Source organism: Balaenoptera physalus, assembly GCF_965194825.1.
Source record: "Balaenoptera physalus genome assembly, chromosome: 15".
NCBI classification, from domain to species: Eukaryota; Metazoa; Chordata; class Mammalia; order Artiodactyla; family Balaenopteridae; genus Balaenoptera; species Balaenoptera physalus.
The window spans coordinates 38,923,852-38,936,278 of NC_138894.1; the positions used below are offsets into that span (position 1 = coordinate 38,923,852).

General features: G+C 35.5%; 1 protein-coding gene across 3 annotated transcripts in view; it reads left to right on the forward strand.

The window, feature by feature from the left end:
- GFPT1 (glutamine--fructose-6-phosphate transaminase 1) overlaps window positions 1-12,427 on the forward strand; it is an 81,996-nt gene that overhangs the window by 56,018 nt on the left and 13,551 nt on the right. For 2 of the 3 annotated variants that reach the window (XM_082426011.1, XM_082426010.1), the window contains 5 exons: window positions 2,655-2,769; window positions 3,032-3,159; window positions 4,117-4,284; window positions 4,968-5,129; window positions 5,770-12,057. In XM_082426011.1, the coding sequence (XP_082282137.1) occupies window positions 2,655-2,769; window positions 3,032-3,159; window positions 4,117-4,284; window positions 4,968-5,129; window positions 5,770-5,814 (618 nt within the window). In that variant the 3' untranslated portion in view covers window positions 5,815-12,057. Of the gene's footprint in view, window positions 1-2,654; window positions 2,770-3,031; window positions 3,160-4,116; window positions 4,285-4,967; window positions 5,130-5,769; window positions 12,058-12,427 lie in introns of those variants that run through there. The other variant, XM_082426009.1, reaches the window with a different exon arrangement.

The following is a 12,427-nucleotide window of genomic DNA, read 5'->3' on the forward strand; positions in this document are numbered from 1 at the left end:
ATAAATGACAAATCTGGGACAGAATCTATAGTCCTGCAACATAGCTCTAGTGTATCAAAGAACTTAGGCTATAGGAAATGTCTCAAACTTGACAGTTGTGAGATAGGGTGGGGTGAAATGGAGGAAAAATTGTGTATTTATAAAAATAAAAACAGAAGTTAACATCGTGCACTAAAATTAATTTCAGATGAATAAAAATATAAAGAAAAAAGAGAAAAGGGACAATGGAAACAACAGAATTAAGAAAATTTAATAATGCTTGGGACTTCCCTGGTGACACAGTGGTTGAGAGTCTGCCTGCCAATGCAGGGGACACGGGTTCGAGCCCTCGTCTGGGAAGATCCCATATGCCGCGGAGCGACTAGGCCCGTGAGCCACAATTGCTGAGCCTGCGTGTCTGGAGCCTGTGCTCCGCAACAAGAGAGGCCGCGATAGTGAGAGGCCCGCACACCGCGATGAAGAGTGGCCCCCACTTGCCGCAACTAGAGAAAGCCCTCGCACAGAAACAAAGACCCAACACAGCCATAAATAAATAAATAAATAAAATTAAAAAAAAAAACACAAATTACAAACTGGGAAAATACAGTATGTAAGTTGTATTACAATGGTTAATATTCCAATATATAGCTTCTAAAAATAAAGACACACAAAGAAATGCAAATGGCCTTTAAAAAAAAAAAAGAAAATTTAATAATGCTTAACTGATGTTAGGATGGAAGGACTATTTAAGCTTCAAAGCATGACATAAAGTTAAAAAATTAAAACTTCTGTGTGAATAAATACCATTGTAAAAGGTTAACCTAAACTGGGAAAATGTATTTGAAATGTAACAATAGAAACCTTTTAAGACCAACTGAAAAGAAAACAAAACCAAGTCAAAAAACAAGTGAAGAATAATGAAATTAACTTTCAAAAGAGAAAACATAAATGGCTAACAAATATGAAAAATAATCTTAAGTTTTTGGATTCAAGATATGTATGGTGAAGTAGTAGTGAGAGTACATTGTCCAGCAGTCTAATGGTAAAAATTTGTTAAAAGGGTAGTTCTCAATATTGCAAAGAATGTGGTAAAATAAGCATATCTCACATTCATATGTAGCTAACAGGAATCAAAATGGGCTTGGCAGTGAGACCGCAAGTTTTAAAATATTTGCATTCTGTAGCCTCGGAAAATAAATGTCTCTTAGTTCAAATTTTCATTAATGAAAAGTTTGTTTTGAATCTGTATGTCAGGCATTATGCTGAATGCTTTACATTTGTTTCATTTAATTCTCATGATAATCTTGTAGGTATTATGCATCTTTAAGAGGTAGACCATCTGAGGCCCAAAAGGGAAAAAACTGCTCAAGGTTATTACACACTAGTAAACAAGATAGAAAGTATTCTGTCTTGGGAAAGTGCTTGTGATGTTAATTAAGAATGAACACATGGGCTTCCCTTGTGGCTCAGTGGTTAAGAATCCACCTGCCAGTGCAGGGGACATGGGTTCGATCCCTGGTCCGGGAAGATCCCACATGCTGCGGAGCAACTAAGCCCATGTGCCACAACTACTGAGCCTGCGCTCTAGAGCCTGCAAGCCACAACTGCTGAAGCCTGTGTGCCGCAACTACTGAAGGCTCTGCACCTAGAGCCTATGCTCCGCAACAAGAGAAGCCACCTCAGTGAGAAGCCCGTGCACTGCAACAAAGAATAGCCCCTGCTCGCCACAACTAAAGAAAGCCCGTGCACAGCAATGAAGACGCAACACAGCCAAAATTAAGTTAATTAATTAATTAATGAATGAAAAAAAAAAAGAATGAACACAACTTGGGGAATCCCCTGGTGGTCCAGTGGTTAGGACTCCTTGCTCTCATTGCAGGGGGCGTGGGTTTGATCCCTGGTTGGGGAACTAAGATCCTGCAAGCCATGCAGCGTGGCCAAAAATAAAATAAAATTAAAAAATAAAATAGAATAAAAAAAGAATAGCACAACTTATAAAATTACACCTACTAATAATTTTCTTAACAATATAAAGGAAAAAAATAGTAAAAATCGAAAGTAATTACTCACAATGTTAATAATATGTTATTAATGTAATTATTCCTATTAATAAGATTGAGGTTTATTCTTATTTCTATTTACTTTTCTACAGTTGAACTTTAAAAAAATTTTTAGCCAAAATTAAAAAAAAAAAGTAGTAAGAACAGGCAATAGACAAAAGTGAAAAATCACAGAGGAAAATTTAAAAAAATCCAGCAAAACCAGTGCAAGTACATTAAGGAGAGGCTTTCAAACCCTTGATTTTGACTTACATTCACAGCTTAATTTGGTTATGCACATACAGATTTACTCTCTACTTACCTTCCTTTGGTTCATTTCTCTTCCTTTCTTGAGGGTACTGTATTAGGGATTTCATAAGCATCTACTGCATTATAAGGAACTTATATTTGATATTTGGAAATAAAGGTTAAGTTATTTGCTCAAATTCGGAAAAGGAGAACAGTGGTAGATTTCCTAAATACTGGTTTACTTTGCTGCTACTAATGCTGTTTTTAAAAAGATATGCACTTAAACCAGTGGGAATTTTTTTGTTTATTTTCATCTTTATAAATTAAAAATTCCAGCTTCTTAAAATGCAACTGTAACTAATTCTTCTGTTTTTTTGGGTATTTCAGGCATACACAAGCCAGTTTGTATCCCTTGTGATGTTTGCTCTTATGATGTGTGATGACAGGATCTCCATGCAAGAGAGACGCAAAGAGATCATGCTTGGATTGAAGCGGCTGCCTGGTATGAAGATACTCACACACTCTACTTGTTGTCTAAGGGAGTGGGAAATAAATGGGTGAAGCTGTGGCTTGTACCTATTTAGTCAGCAAGATCTTTTTACTTGACACCTGTGCGTTTAAAAACCCCACAGTGATAGCACAGAAAATTAGAAACGTTGGTCTTTTATCGGTTGCTACCCATATGTTATTATTATTATTATTATTATATTGGTTTAGTTTATTGTCCTCTTTTCATAGATTTTGCTAATATTACTTCTTAACAGATTTAATTAAGGAAGTTTTGAGCATGGATGATGAAATTCAGAAACTGGCAACAGAACTTTATCACCAGAAGTCAGTCTTGATAATGGGACGTGGCTATCATTATGCTACTTGTCTTGAAGGGGCCCTAGTAAGTCTTCTCACTTACAATTTCAGAATGTTGACTTATGGACCTGGCACATAGCCATACTTTTATTTATTTATTAAAATTTATTTATTTATTTATTTTTGGCTGCATTGGGTCCTCATTGCTGCACGCAGGCTTTCTCTAGTTGCGGCGAGCGGGGGCTACTCTTCTTTGTGGTGCATGGGTTTCTCATGGCGGTGGCTTCTCTTGTTGCGGAGCATGGGCTCTAGGGTGCGCGGGCTTCAGTAGTTGTGGCATACTGCTTCAGTAGTTGTGGCTTGCGGGCTCTACAGCACAGGCTCAGTAGTTGTGGCACACGGGCTTAGTTGCTCCGCGGCATGTGGGATCTTCCCGGACCAGGGCTCGAACCCGTGTACCCTGCATTGGCAGGCGGATTCTTAACCACTGCACCACCAGGGAAGTCCCAGTCATACTTTTAGACTGAATGAAATAGGTGGACCTTTTACAGAAGTGCCTTTGTATTTATGCATTCTGACTTGTTTACCTTGAGTATAACAGAAAGTATAACAGAATACTTAATTCAAAAGTGAAAATCAAGAAGAGTACATTTTAGCATGATACTGTGGGTTTAGCAAGTAACTTGGGTTATTTTTTTGTCCAAATATGAATAAAATAAATATTAAGTTCTCTAGGTGTGAGATTTAATTGAGGTCAAATATGAAGCAATTGGGAGATCAGTTACAAAGAAATATGAGTACATTCATGATAGTCTAAACTCTTCAAAAAGTCCTTGTGGAGTTCTAAAACTTCCAAATAGTTGTTGACATTATATTTAGAAATAACGATCAGTTAGCCTATTAGCTATATTTACACATCAGTGATCCTTCAATACTTTTGGATAAATAGACAGGGACTTCAGACATCAGATGTCTTGTGTAATATTTAAAGAATGGGTTTTTGAAAAACAGACTGAAGACTAATCTAGTTTCTTCCTATTAGAAAATCAAAGAAATCACTTACATGCACTCTGAAGGTATCCTTGCTGGTGAGTTGAAACACGGCCCTCTAGCTTTGGTGGATAAGTTGATGCCTGTCATCATGATCATCATGAGAGATCACACCTATGCCAAGTGTCAGAATGCTCTTCAGCAGGTGGTTGCTAGGCAGGTAAGTCAGGAGCTGCTGTGAGGACACCTTGGGGGTTTAAGAGTTGGGTCACTAAAGCTTATTTGAATTTTATGACATTTAAAGTGATAGACCAGTACCCATCAGGTGGCTTACAAAACATGCTTAGGTTTGCATGTGAGTAATCTGAGATACTCAAGAGTTTTGACAGGACCTAGCTCATAGTTCTCATAATACCAGAACCAAGATCAAAAATGAGGTCTTGGTCTCCAAGTCCTGTCTTCTTCAATTAGTGTATGCTGTTCTCTTTTAATTTAATATTCTTAAATGTGTATTTCAGGAGGAACTAGATTTTATATTAATATTACTGGTGCTGTGCTTAATTGAGTTTTCTTCAGATCATTTGGCTTTGTATGTAAATTTCCAAAGATGTTAATCTCTAGTCACAATGTAGTGGTTACAGACTTGGGCTTTGAAGGCAGGTAGTCCTAGATTTAAGTACCGAGCCTGGTATTTCTTAGTTGTGTGAGTTTAAGAAAGCACTGAATCTTACAAAGCTTCTGTTTCCTTGACTGTGAGTGAGACTTACTACATGGGATAGTGAGTTTAAATAAGCCTATGTCAGTGAGGCCACGTGTGAATCGTGCAGTGCAAAATTTGCATGTTCACGTGTTACAGCCCTGCTTTTGCTTAACCAGTGATTGCGAGTGTGATTTCTTTCCCAGGGACGGCCAGTGGTGATCTGTGATAAGGAAGACACTGAGACCATTAAGAACACAAAAAGAACAATCAAAGTGCCACACTCAGTGGACTGCCTGCAGGGCATTCTCAGCGTGATCCCCTTACAGTTGCTGGCCTTCCACCTGGCTGTGCTGAGAGGCTATGATGTAAGTGATGGACCGCTTTGGGCTGGCTTTTCACCCTGGTACATTTTGATAGTTTCCTTCTAAATTTTTAGCAATAGAATTTGAGAATTCCCTCATACATATCTCTGTCACTTGTTATATTTCCATGGCCCAATTTGTAGGTTACATCCTAACATTTTCATACCCATGGAACTTGAAGGAATCTTGGATGTTACCTCCATGACTGGAGATTACCTGTTTTCTTTCTGTGTTTCTTAATGAGGTAGCTATTGGAAATTCTTTATTTGGGACTTTCTCACACACTGTAGGACTCTCAGCATTCCTGGTCCCTCATTCATTGTGACAACCAAAGTGACAATCAAAACATCTGCTCTTACACGTTTCTAGTGTCCCCTGAGAGGGATGCCCCCTCATAAAGGACCACAGGAGTTTTTCATGTGCCGAACTGGCTCCTTTGGAATTCTTTTTCCTGATTTCAAGTCTTTTAAAGATATATTACTATATTTTCTAATCTAATTCTTTGTAGTCTATAGTAAAGATGGTTAATGAACATGTTTTCTGTTTTATGTTTTTTATAAGCAAAAATAATTTGCTTATAGCCATCCCCCCCCCCCAATATCTGTATAATCTCTCAAAAATTGCTGGGTTTTTTTTTTTGCAGGTTGATTTCCCACGGAATCTAGCCAAATCTGTAACCGTAGAATAAGGAACATCTGAAACTGGGCAATTAAGCAACACAAGACACCTTTTGTATTTAAAACCTTGGTTTAAAATATCACCCCCTAAGCCTTTTCTAGTAAATCCTTATTTATATAACAGTTATAATTATTCCATTCAATTTGTGATTTTTGTGAAATTACCTCATATTTTCCCAGTAATTTGTGAGGGAGTTTGAATAATGGAATCTATATTGGTATTGGTGTCAGAAAGAGATTTAGCTCTCATTTTCATTAAAGGATGCTGAGTGTTGGATTTCCGGGCCCTCCACTTCAATCTGAGAGGCGGCCAATGAAAGAGTAGTGCATTTAATTGGAATATTTAAAGCCAGCAGTAATGTACTTGGACATTTAATTCAGTTATAAAGAGAAGATGGTGTGATTTATTTTTAAATTTGTTTGTTATTTTGTTTTTAAATCAAACTGTAAAACTTAAAAAACTGAAAACTTTTCTTTGTGGGATTTCTGTCTAAGTTGTTAACCTTAGTCTCTCAAACTTACTGCCTGTTATCTGTATGTCAAGGTAACTTAGGAAGATAAATAGTATAGTAGTGCGTTGGTGTTCTCCAGCCCTTGATAGAAAATACTTGCACAATTTCATAGCACAAACTTTAAATTTGAGCTGCTTTGTACAACTGACGATATGATTTTAAGTTTGAAGTGGGATATGTACATGTTGTATATCCTACTCCTTGTTTTTTCATCTCCTGAAAGTGGTTTTTAATTTCCTCATATCTGTAGTTTGTTTTTTTTTTTTAATTAGTGCTGAATGACATTTTATCTTATTCTTTGAAATCACCACACAGAGTTGCTATCAAATGTCTCAAATTAATACCAATATATTCAGAATTCTCTTCAACTTTGTCCCAGAGAAGAATTACCTGCAGTTAATTTTAACTTCTCTCACTGCCTTGTTGCATCAAACTAGTAGTACCTTTGTGCCAATTTGGAAGCTCCTTGCAGTTGTTTGGAAGATTTACAAGTCTTTTGACTGATCATTTGACTCTAAATATATATGATGGGCTAGAATTAGAAAAAGCTATATGCTTTACACTGATATTAGTGAAGGATTATATAAAATTTAGTATTACTTTCTAGGTATTTTTCTCTCTGTATATTCTGTTCTACCCCTGAAAAATATTTAGGAATGAAGAAGATATAAATAAAGTGATACTGAGGTGCCTTCAGCTAGCTAGTGTCAGAAATGGAAACTTACAATTTAGATTAAAAAATTTAAAGTAGAATATTAGCTTGACACCCAAAAAGTTGTAATAATTTCTTCACGGAGCTTTTTTGGCCACACTTTGGCTGTTACAGGACAGTGTGTTTATGTTTTTGTTAAGTCCTTCTCTTTCAAAAGTTTTCACTTTTAAATTGTGAAGGTAAGATATTTAGTATAATTAAGTAAGCTCAGTCTTTTCCTTTTTCTGTGTTTGAACTTCTTGATGAGGTTACGATTTTCTAGTAGCTATTGGAAGAGAAGCATAGAATTCTGCCTTGTGTTAGGGTTAGAGAAAGAATTGGCATATTTTGAGGTAATTCAGAAGGACTCGTAGATTAAGACTAGAAACCTGTTTTTAAAATGAAATAGGATTACTGTTCACATTTATATAGCTACTATAGCTATATTTATCTATTTTAATTGTTTCTAATATTATTCTGTGTAGGCCTGCTAGTTTTAGTATGTGTGTAGTGTCATTCTTACGTTATATTAGCATTTTATGCACATGATTTATATGGATTTGTAGCATTTCCAAAGTTCGAGTTAGCTTTCCAAGTGAAACTGATATGTGAAATCAATCATTAATTTTCAGTCTCTGTTTCCTCTCCCTCTCTGTGTGTGCGTGTTTGGTGTGTCTGTCTATCTTTCTCTAGCTCTCAAACACACACATATACACTTCAGGCTAGGGTAAGTTCTAAACCAAATCTCAAAAACCAATAGTGAGGAAAAAAATGTGGTATTTTCCAAACAAACGTGGCTTCCATTCCCTACCCCTTCTTCTTGCTCCCTACCCTGTTTAATGTAGTGATTTTTAGATGCTTTTATGAATTATGAACACAAAAAATAATGTAATGAGGCAAACTGCTAATAAGTGTGGATGCTCAGTTAAAACCAGTATAATACAGGATAAGAAAATCCGATTTTTCAAGAAAGATATTCTACAAAAGGAGTCCTTTCTGTAAAAAATTCTTTCTTGTAGTACATTTAAAATTTAAATTCACTCATGTATAACTTAGAGTTCCTTACCGCAGGTCATGAGCCCTTTGTAGGCCAGAGGTCATGTTAGCATCTAACACATGGCCAAGTACTTGATTGTAACTTTGGCATCAGTCAGCTTTTCTGTCTTTTTAAATCACCTATGCCATAGGAATAGATGGTAGGAGGAAAATTAATGTTAACTGTTTTTAGTTTGTTATAACTCTGTCAACACCCTATTATGGGAAAGTCACTGTGGTAGAAACTGAAAAATACATCCTGTTTAAGGCAAAGTCCACTTGTCCCCAGATGGACTCATCACTCGTGGAGACTAGGATCATTGGAAGGCACAGGGTGAGAGAGTGGAAAAATGAAGTTGAGCTGTTAAATGTTGTGAGTGGATTTGTTCACTTAAATCATGGTCCAAGTTTTGGTGCATATCATGTTCCTAAGAGGTGAAGTGTGTTTTGTAGAGTAAGCTGTTATCACACGCTATAGATCCATGTGTCTGTGGTACTCTAAGGAACAGCAGTCATTAGATGCAAAGGTGAAAACAATCAAACATCACAACTAAAAGGGAACTGACACAGCGTGATGTGCAGATGGGGCTGTTAGAGCGCTAATAAAGATTTTCTGTCTTAGGTTCTTAGGATATTGTTTCCGAGGTGACATTGTCTTATCCTTTTGAATACAGGTCTCTTGACCTGAGTTAATTATGAGGATGAGAGGAAAAGAACCCCTTTTTAGCTCCTTGGTAGTATTCCTTTGACACATTTCTATAACTCTTCAAAGAAGGAAAACCAGCTGAAATGTTTGCTTTAACAAACATATTTTAAGTCCTTTGGGGTCAGTTTCCTCTCTTTTTTTTAATTAGGATATATACTATAGCAATAAAAGGGAACGACTAATGTTAATTACCTATTGTATGCTACTATTTAAGTGATTTTTCTAAAAAGCACAATGTCATTGAAAATGTTTAAAAAGAATTTAGAGCTCACATTGAATTTGTGAAGGCCAAAGAAATTGAAGGGAATGGTAAAGAAAGATAAAGAAGTCTTATATCCACATATTTAGTAGATGTTGTATATCAGAATACCAGGTAGTGTTTTACCTGCGAAAACATATTTCAGATTACTTTCTTTGTTTTTAGTGTTAGAGCCTCAGGTTTAAAAGTTTTAACAATTAAATCATTTTTTCCCCACAATATTTAAAGATTGTTAATCTATCAGTATTTCCCTAGCTTGATGAATTTAACTGTATCTTTAGATCTGTGACATGATAACCAGTAGGAATGGTAATATTAGCTTTGAACCAGTAGTATCCAGGGTTAAAATAAAAATCATAGTTAACTAGCAAGACTGTAAAGTTATGCCATATTAACTTGTGAGTCTGTAATAGCTTGATATCAATGTTATGGAATATGGCATAAATAATGGCTAATGAGAACTTTTTAGGAAATTCTCAAATTACCTTTCTTACTATACTAGTTTTCAGAATGAATATAGAAGTGATCCTGTTAGCTTTTTAAAACTGTTCTGCAGTTAATTTTTATTTTTTGCTTAAATAAAACTTTCAGTATTTGTTTAAATTATATTTCTTGTGAGCTAGAAATTTTAGAATCATCCTGCCTTTGTTTCAGTTTTCTGTTCTTCAAGATGAATGTTTAGTTTACTGAGCCAGTCGGTCATTTCTTCCTCTTGTCTTCTGAGTCCAGTGACTATAATTCTGAACTGTGAATAAGTTACCAAAAACTTGCTGAGAATTGCATTTTGAAGCAATTTGCCAATATTTGAAGTGTATACATGTTTGTCATTGTGTTAAAGATTGTATTGTACTAAGAATGTAGCCAATGTTTACTTTAGTTGTTGGTAAACATTTTTGATGCTAAAAGTTTATTCATTACTGTTGCTTTTAAAAAGAAGAAATATTACATAAATATATTTAAAAGTCACGTCTTCACTCCAACTTCCCAATTATTTTAAAAAGGATTATTAGATAAAACAAAGGCTCTACTTTTTCTGATGTTATACTCTGTAAATATTATACTTTCTCAAGTCTTTTAGAACTTTTTGTGACACTATGTTGTTTCTAGCAAATTTACAGGGTATATGCAGTGTTCAACAACTTTGTTTAAGTGAATTGATAGTAGCAAAAGAAGGACATTTAAGATGGGTGAATAGCAAGTACAGCATATACTCCAAATCTAAAGTTTCTGTAGTATCTGGCAATCTCTTAATTATTGAACAAAGAGTCCTTTTACAGGATCCTTTTATAAACAGCAAGCTGAGATCTCTATCCCTAGTGCTTACAGCACTTGCTGTGTTTTGCAGGAGACAGAGTTATGCCAGGGTGGTTTGAATGAATAGATGTGCTGTGTTGCCTTCCCGTAGAATTGAGCCCAATCTCTCATCTCTCTTTCACTCTGTGTTGCTCTGCAGCAAAGCCCAGATCCGCACCAGCATGGATCATTTTTTCCACAGGCCACATTTTTTTACATAAAATTTAGCTTTACTCCTAGTGAAAGGTTTTCTTTAAATTCCCTTCAGTTCACTCTCAGTAAGTATTTACCGAGTGCGTATTAAAGGCCAAGAAATAATCTCCCTAAAAATTAAGAGGCCACTTATCATCGAAGTGGATTTGAGGAACAATAAGTTCTTTAATATTTTGGATGAAGGAAAGAAGTCCTTAAGTTTCTCCCATTAATCTGAGGTTAAATTGTTCTATCTAATTTTAAAAAATGATGTAGAAGCTTTATTAGTTTAACAAGCATCCTGGAGATAAAAAGTAATCTTGTAATAATATACAGAAAAGCTGCCAGGTTATAGGTCATTTAACCAGCTGACCCCCTTCCCAGGAAGTATATATGTAATAAGATAAATTTATTATTCTCTTTTTGGTTAGCATGTACACAAGAGATTATCTCCAAGGTTGAAAAGACATATTTGTGAACTTCATATTAACATGATTCACTGACTCAAAACGCCAAGGTTCACACATGTATTTTCTTATAGAGAATGCTGTTATGTAGCCATATTTCCTTTTTCATATTTCAAAAAATTTTTGATATGGAGTATGGATGTGTAATTGAAAATATGGAATAAAAAATGGAGCTTGTAAACAATTGGAGAAGTGCTCTCTGGATAGAATTATAGTTATTTCCTTCCCATTTATTTATCAATCTGCCTTTGTATATGTTTATATAAAATTAAAAAGACTTTATGCCTGTTAGGATGAAAGCAATTGGCATGTTTTCATATGCTCTTAATTTCTGCAGTTTAGCGACTGATTGCATTATTTCCAACAATGCGAATAAGGTACATTGTGGAACTCACAGCTATTGCACACCCAGGGGATCTTTAGAGGTTAATTTTTGCCTCCATCACTTAGCTCTGTATGCTTTGAAATGGAGATAAATATGGTGAGGTCTTAGAAGGAAAATGGCCAGAATTCCCAAAGCCTGTAATATAGGTAAATACTCACTGAGAGTTCTAGATGCACTATACCTAAAAGGCAAATGATCATTTGTTCTTAACTAATATATTCTTAATTTGTGAGACCCAAAGGTTGATATCCGTTAGTTTTAGATTGTCGTGCAATAGCCAGGGTGCAAAGGTCTAGATGTGTCAGGATCACTACAGTTTGTTTCTGCCAACAGCCCCTTTCAGATGACACTGTTGTTGGCATTAAGAAAAGCCAGTGTGGCATCAGTCAAGGATGTTTTACTATGGCAAGTTCAATGTGAGATGGACTCGTTAGAAAGCTTTGTCTTCAAATAATGCCCCTAACTGGGATGGAAAATAGTCTGAGACGATAAAGACTTTCAGTTTCTAGGTAATCGAAATTGCATTAAATTCAAGTTTCTTTCTGTTAGACTTGAATGTATCTAGCCAAAGTGATTTACGGGGGCTTTAGGTTGTTGTTTTTTCCTATTTACTTTGTACGTAGAGTTGTTTTGAAATATTGAGCACATTTGCTTTGAATTTTATCTCTTGCTTTCTGTTTTGTATTTGTCCTTTGAATAAAATTATAAACCCAATATTGATTTTATTCTTAATTCACTTTTACTGCTGCTATGGAGAAACCTAGGAACTGTGGGAGATCTTCGTAGGATTTCTGTCTTATGTTCTTGGTTATTAACTTGGAATCATGTGTTACTGAAGTTCAAAGCATTTCTTTCTTTGAAAGAAACAAAAAATTAATTTTAAAACTTCTTCATATAGGTAGTCTTTTTCTGTGCTTTAAGTGAAGTGGAAGAATATACTGGCCTCTGAGCGCAAAATTCACTTTACTGACACAACATTAGTAACTTAAGTACTTTGAGTTGTTTTCTTAGCAGAGACAGGTTTATATCAATTTATTTGCAAATTCCTGGTTGTTCCTGTGACAGAACACAGGAATGAAGGGAA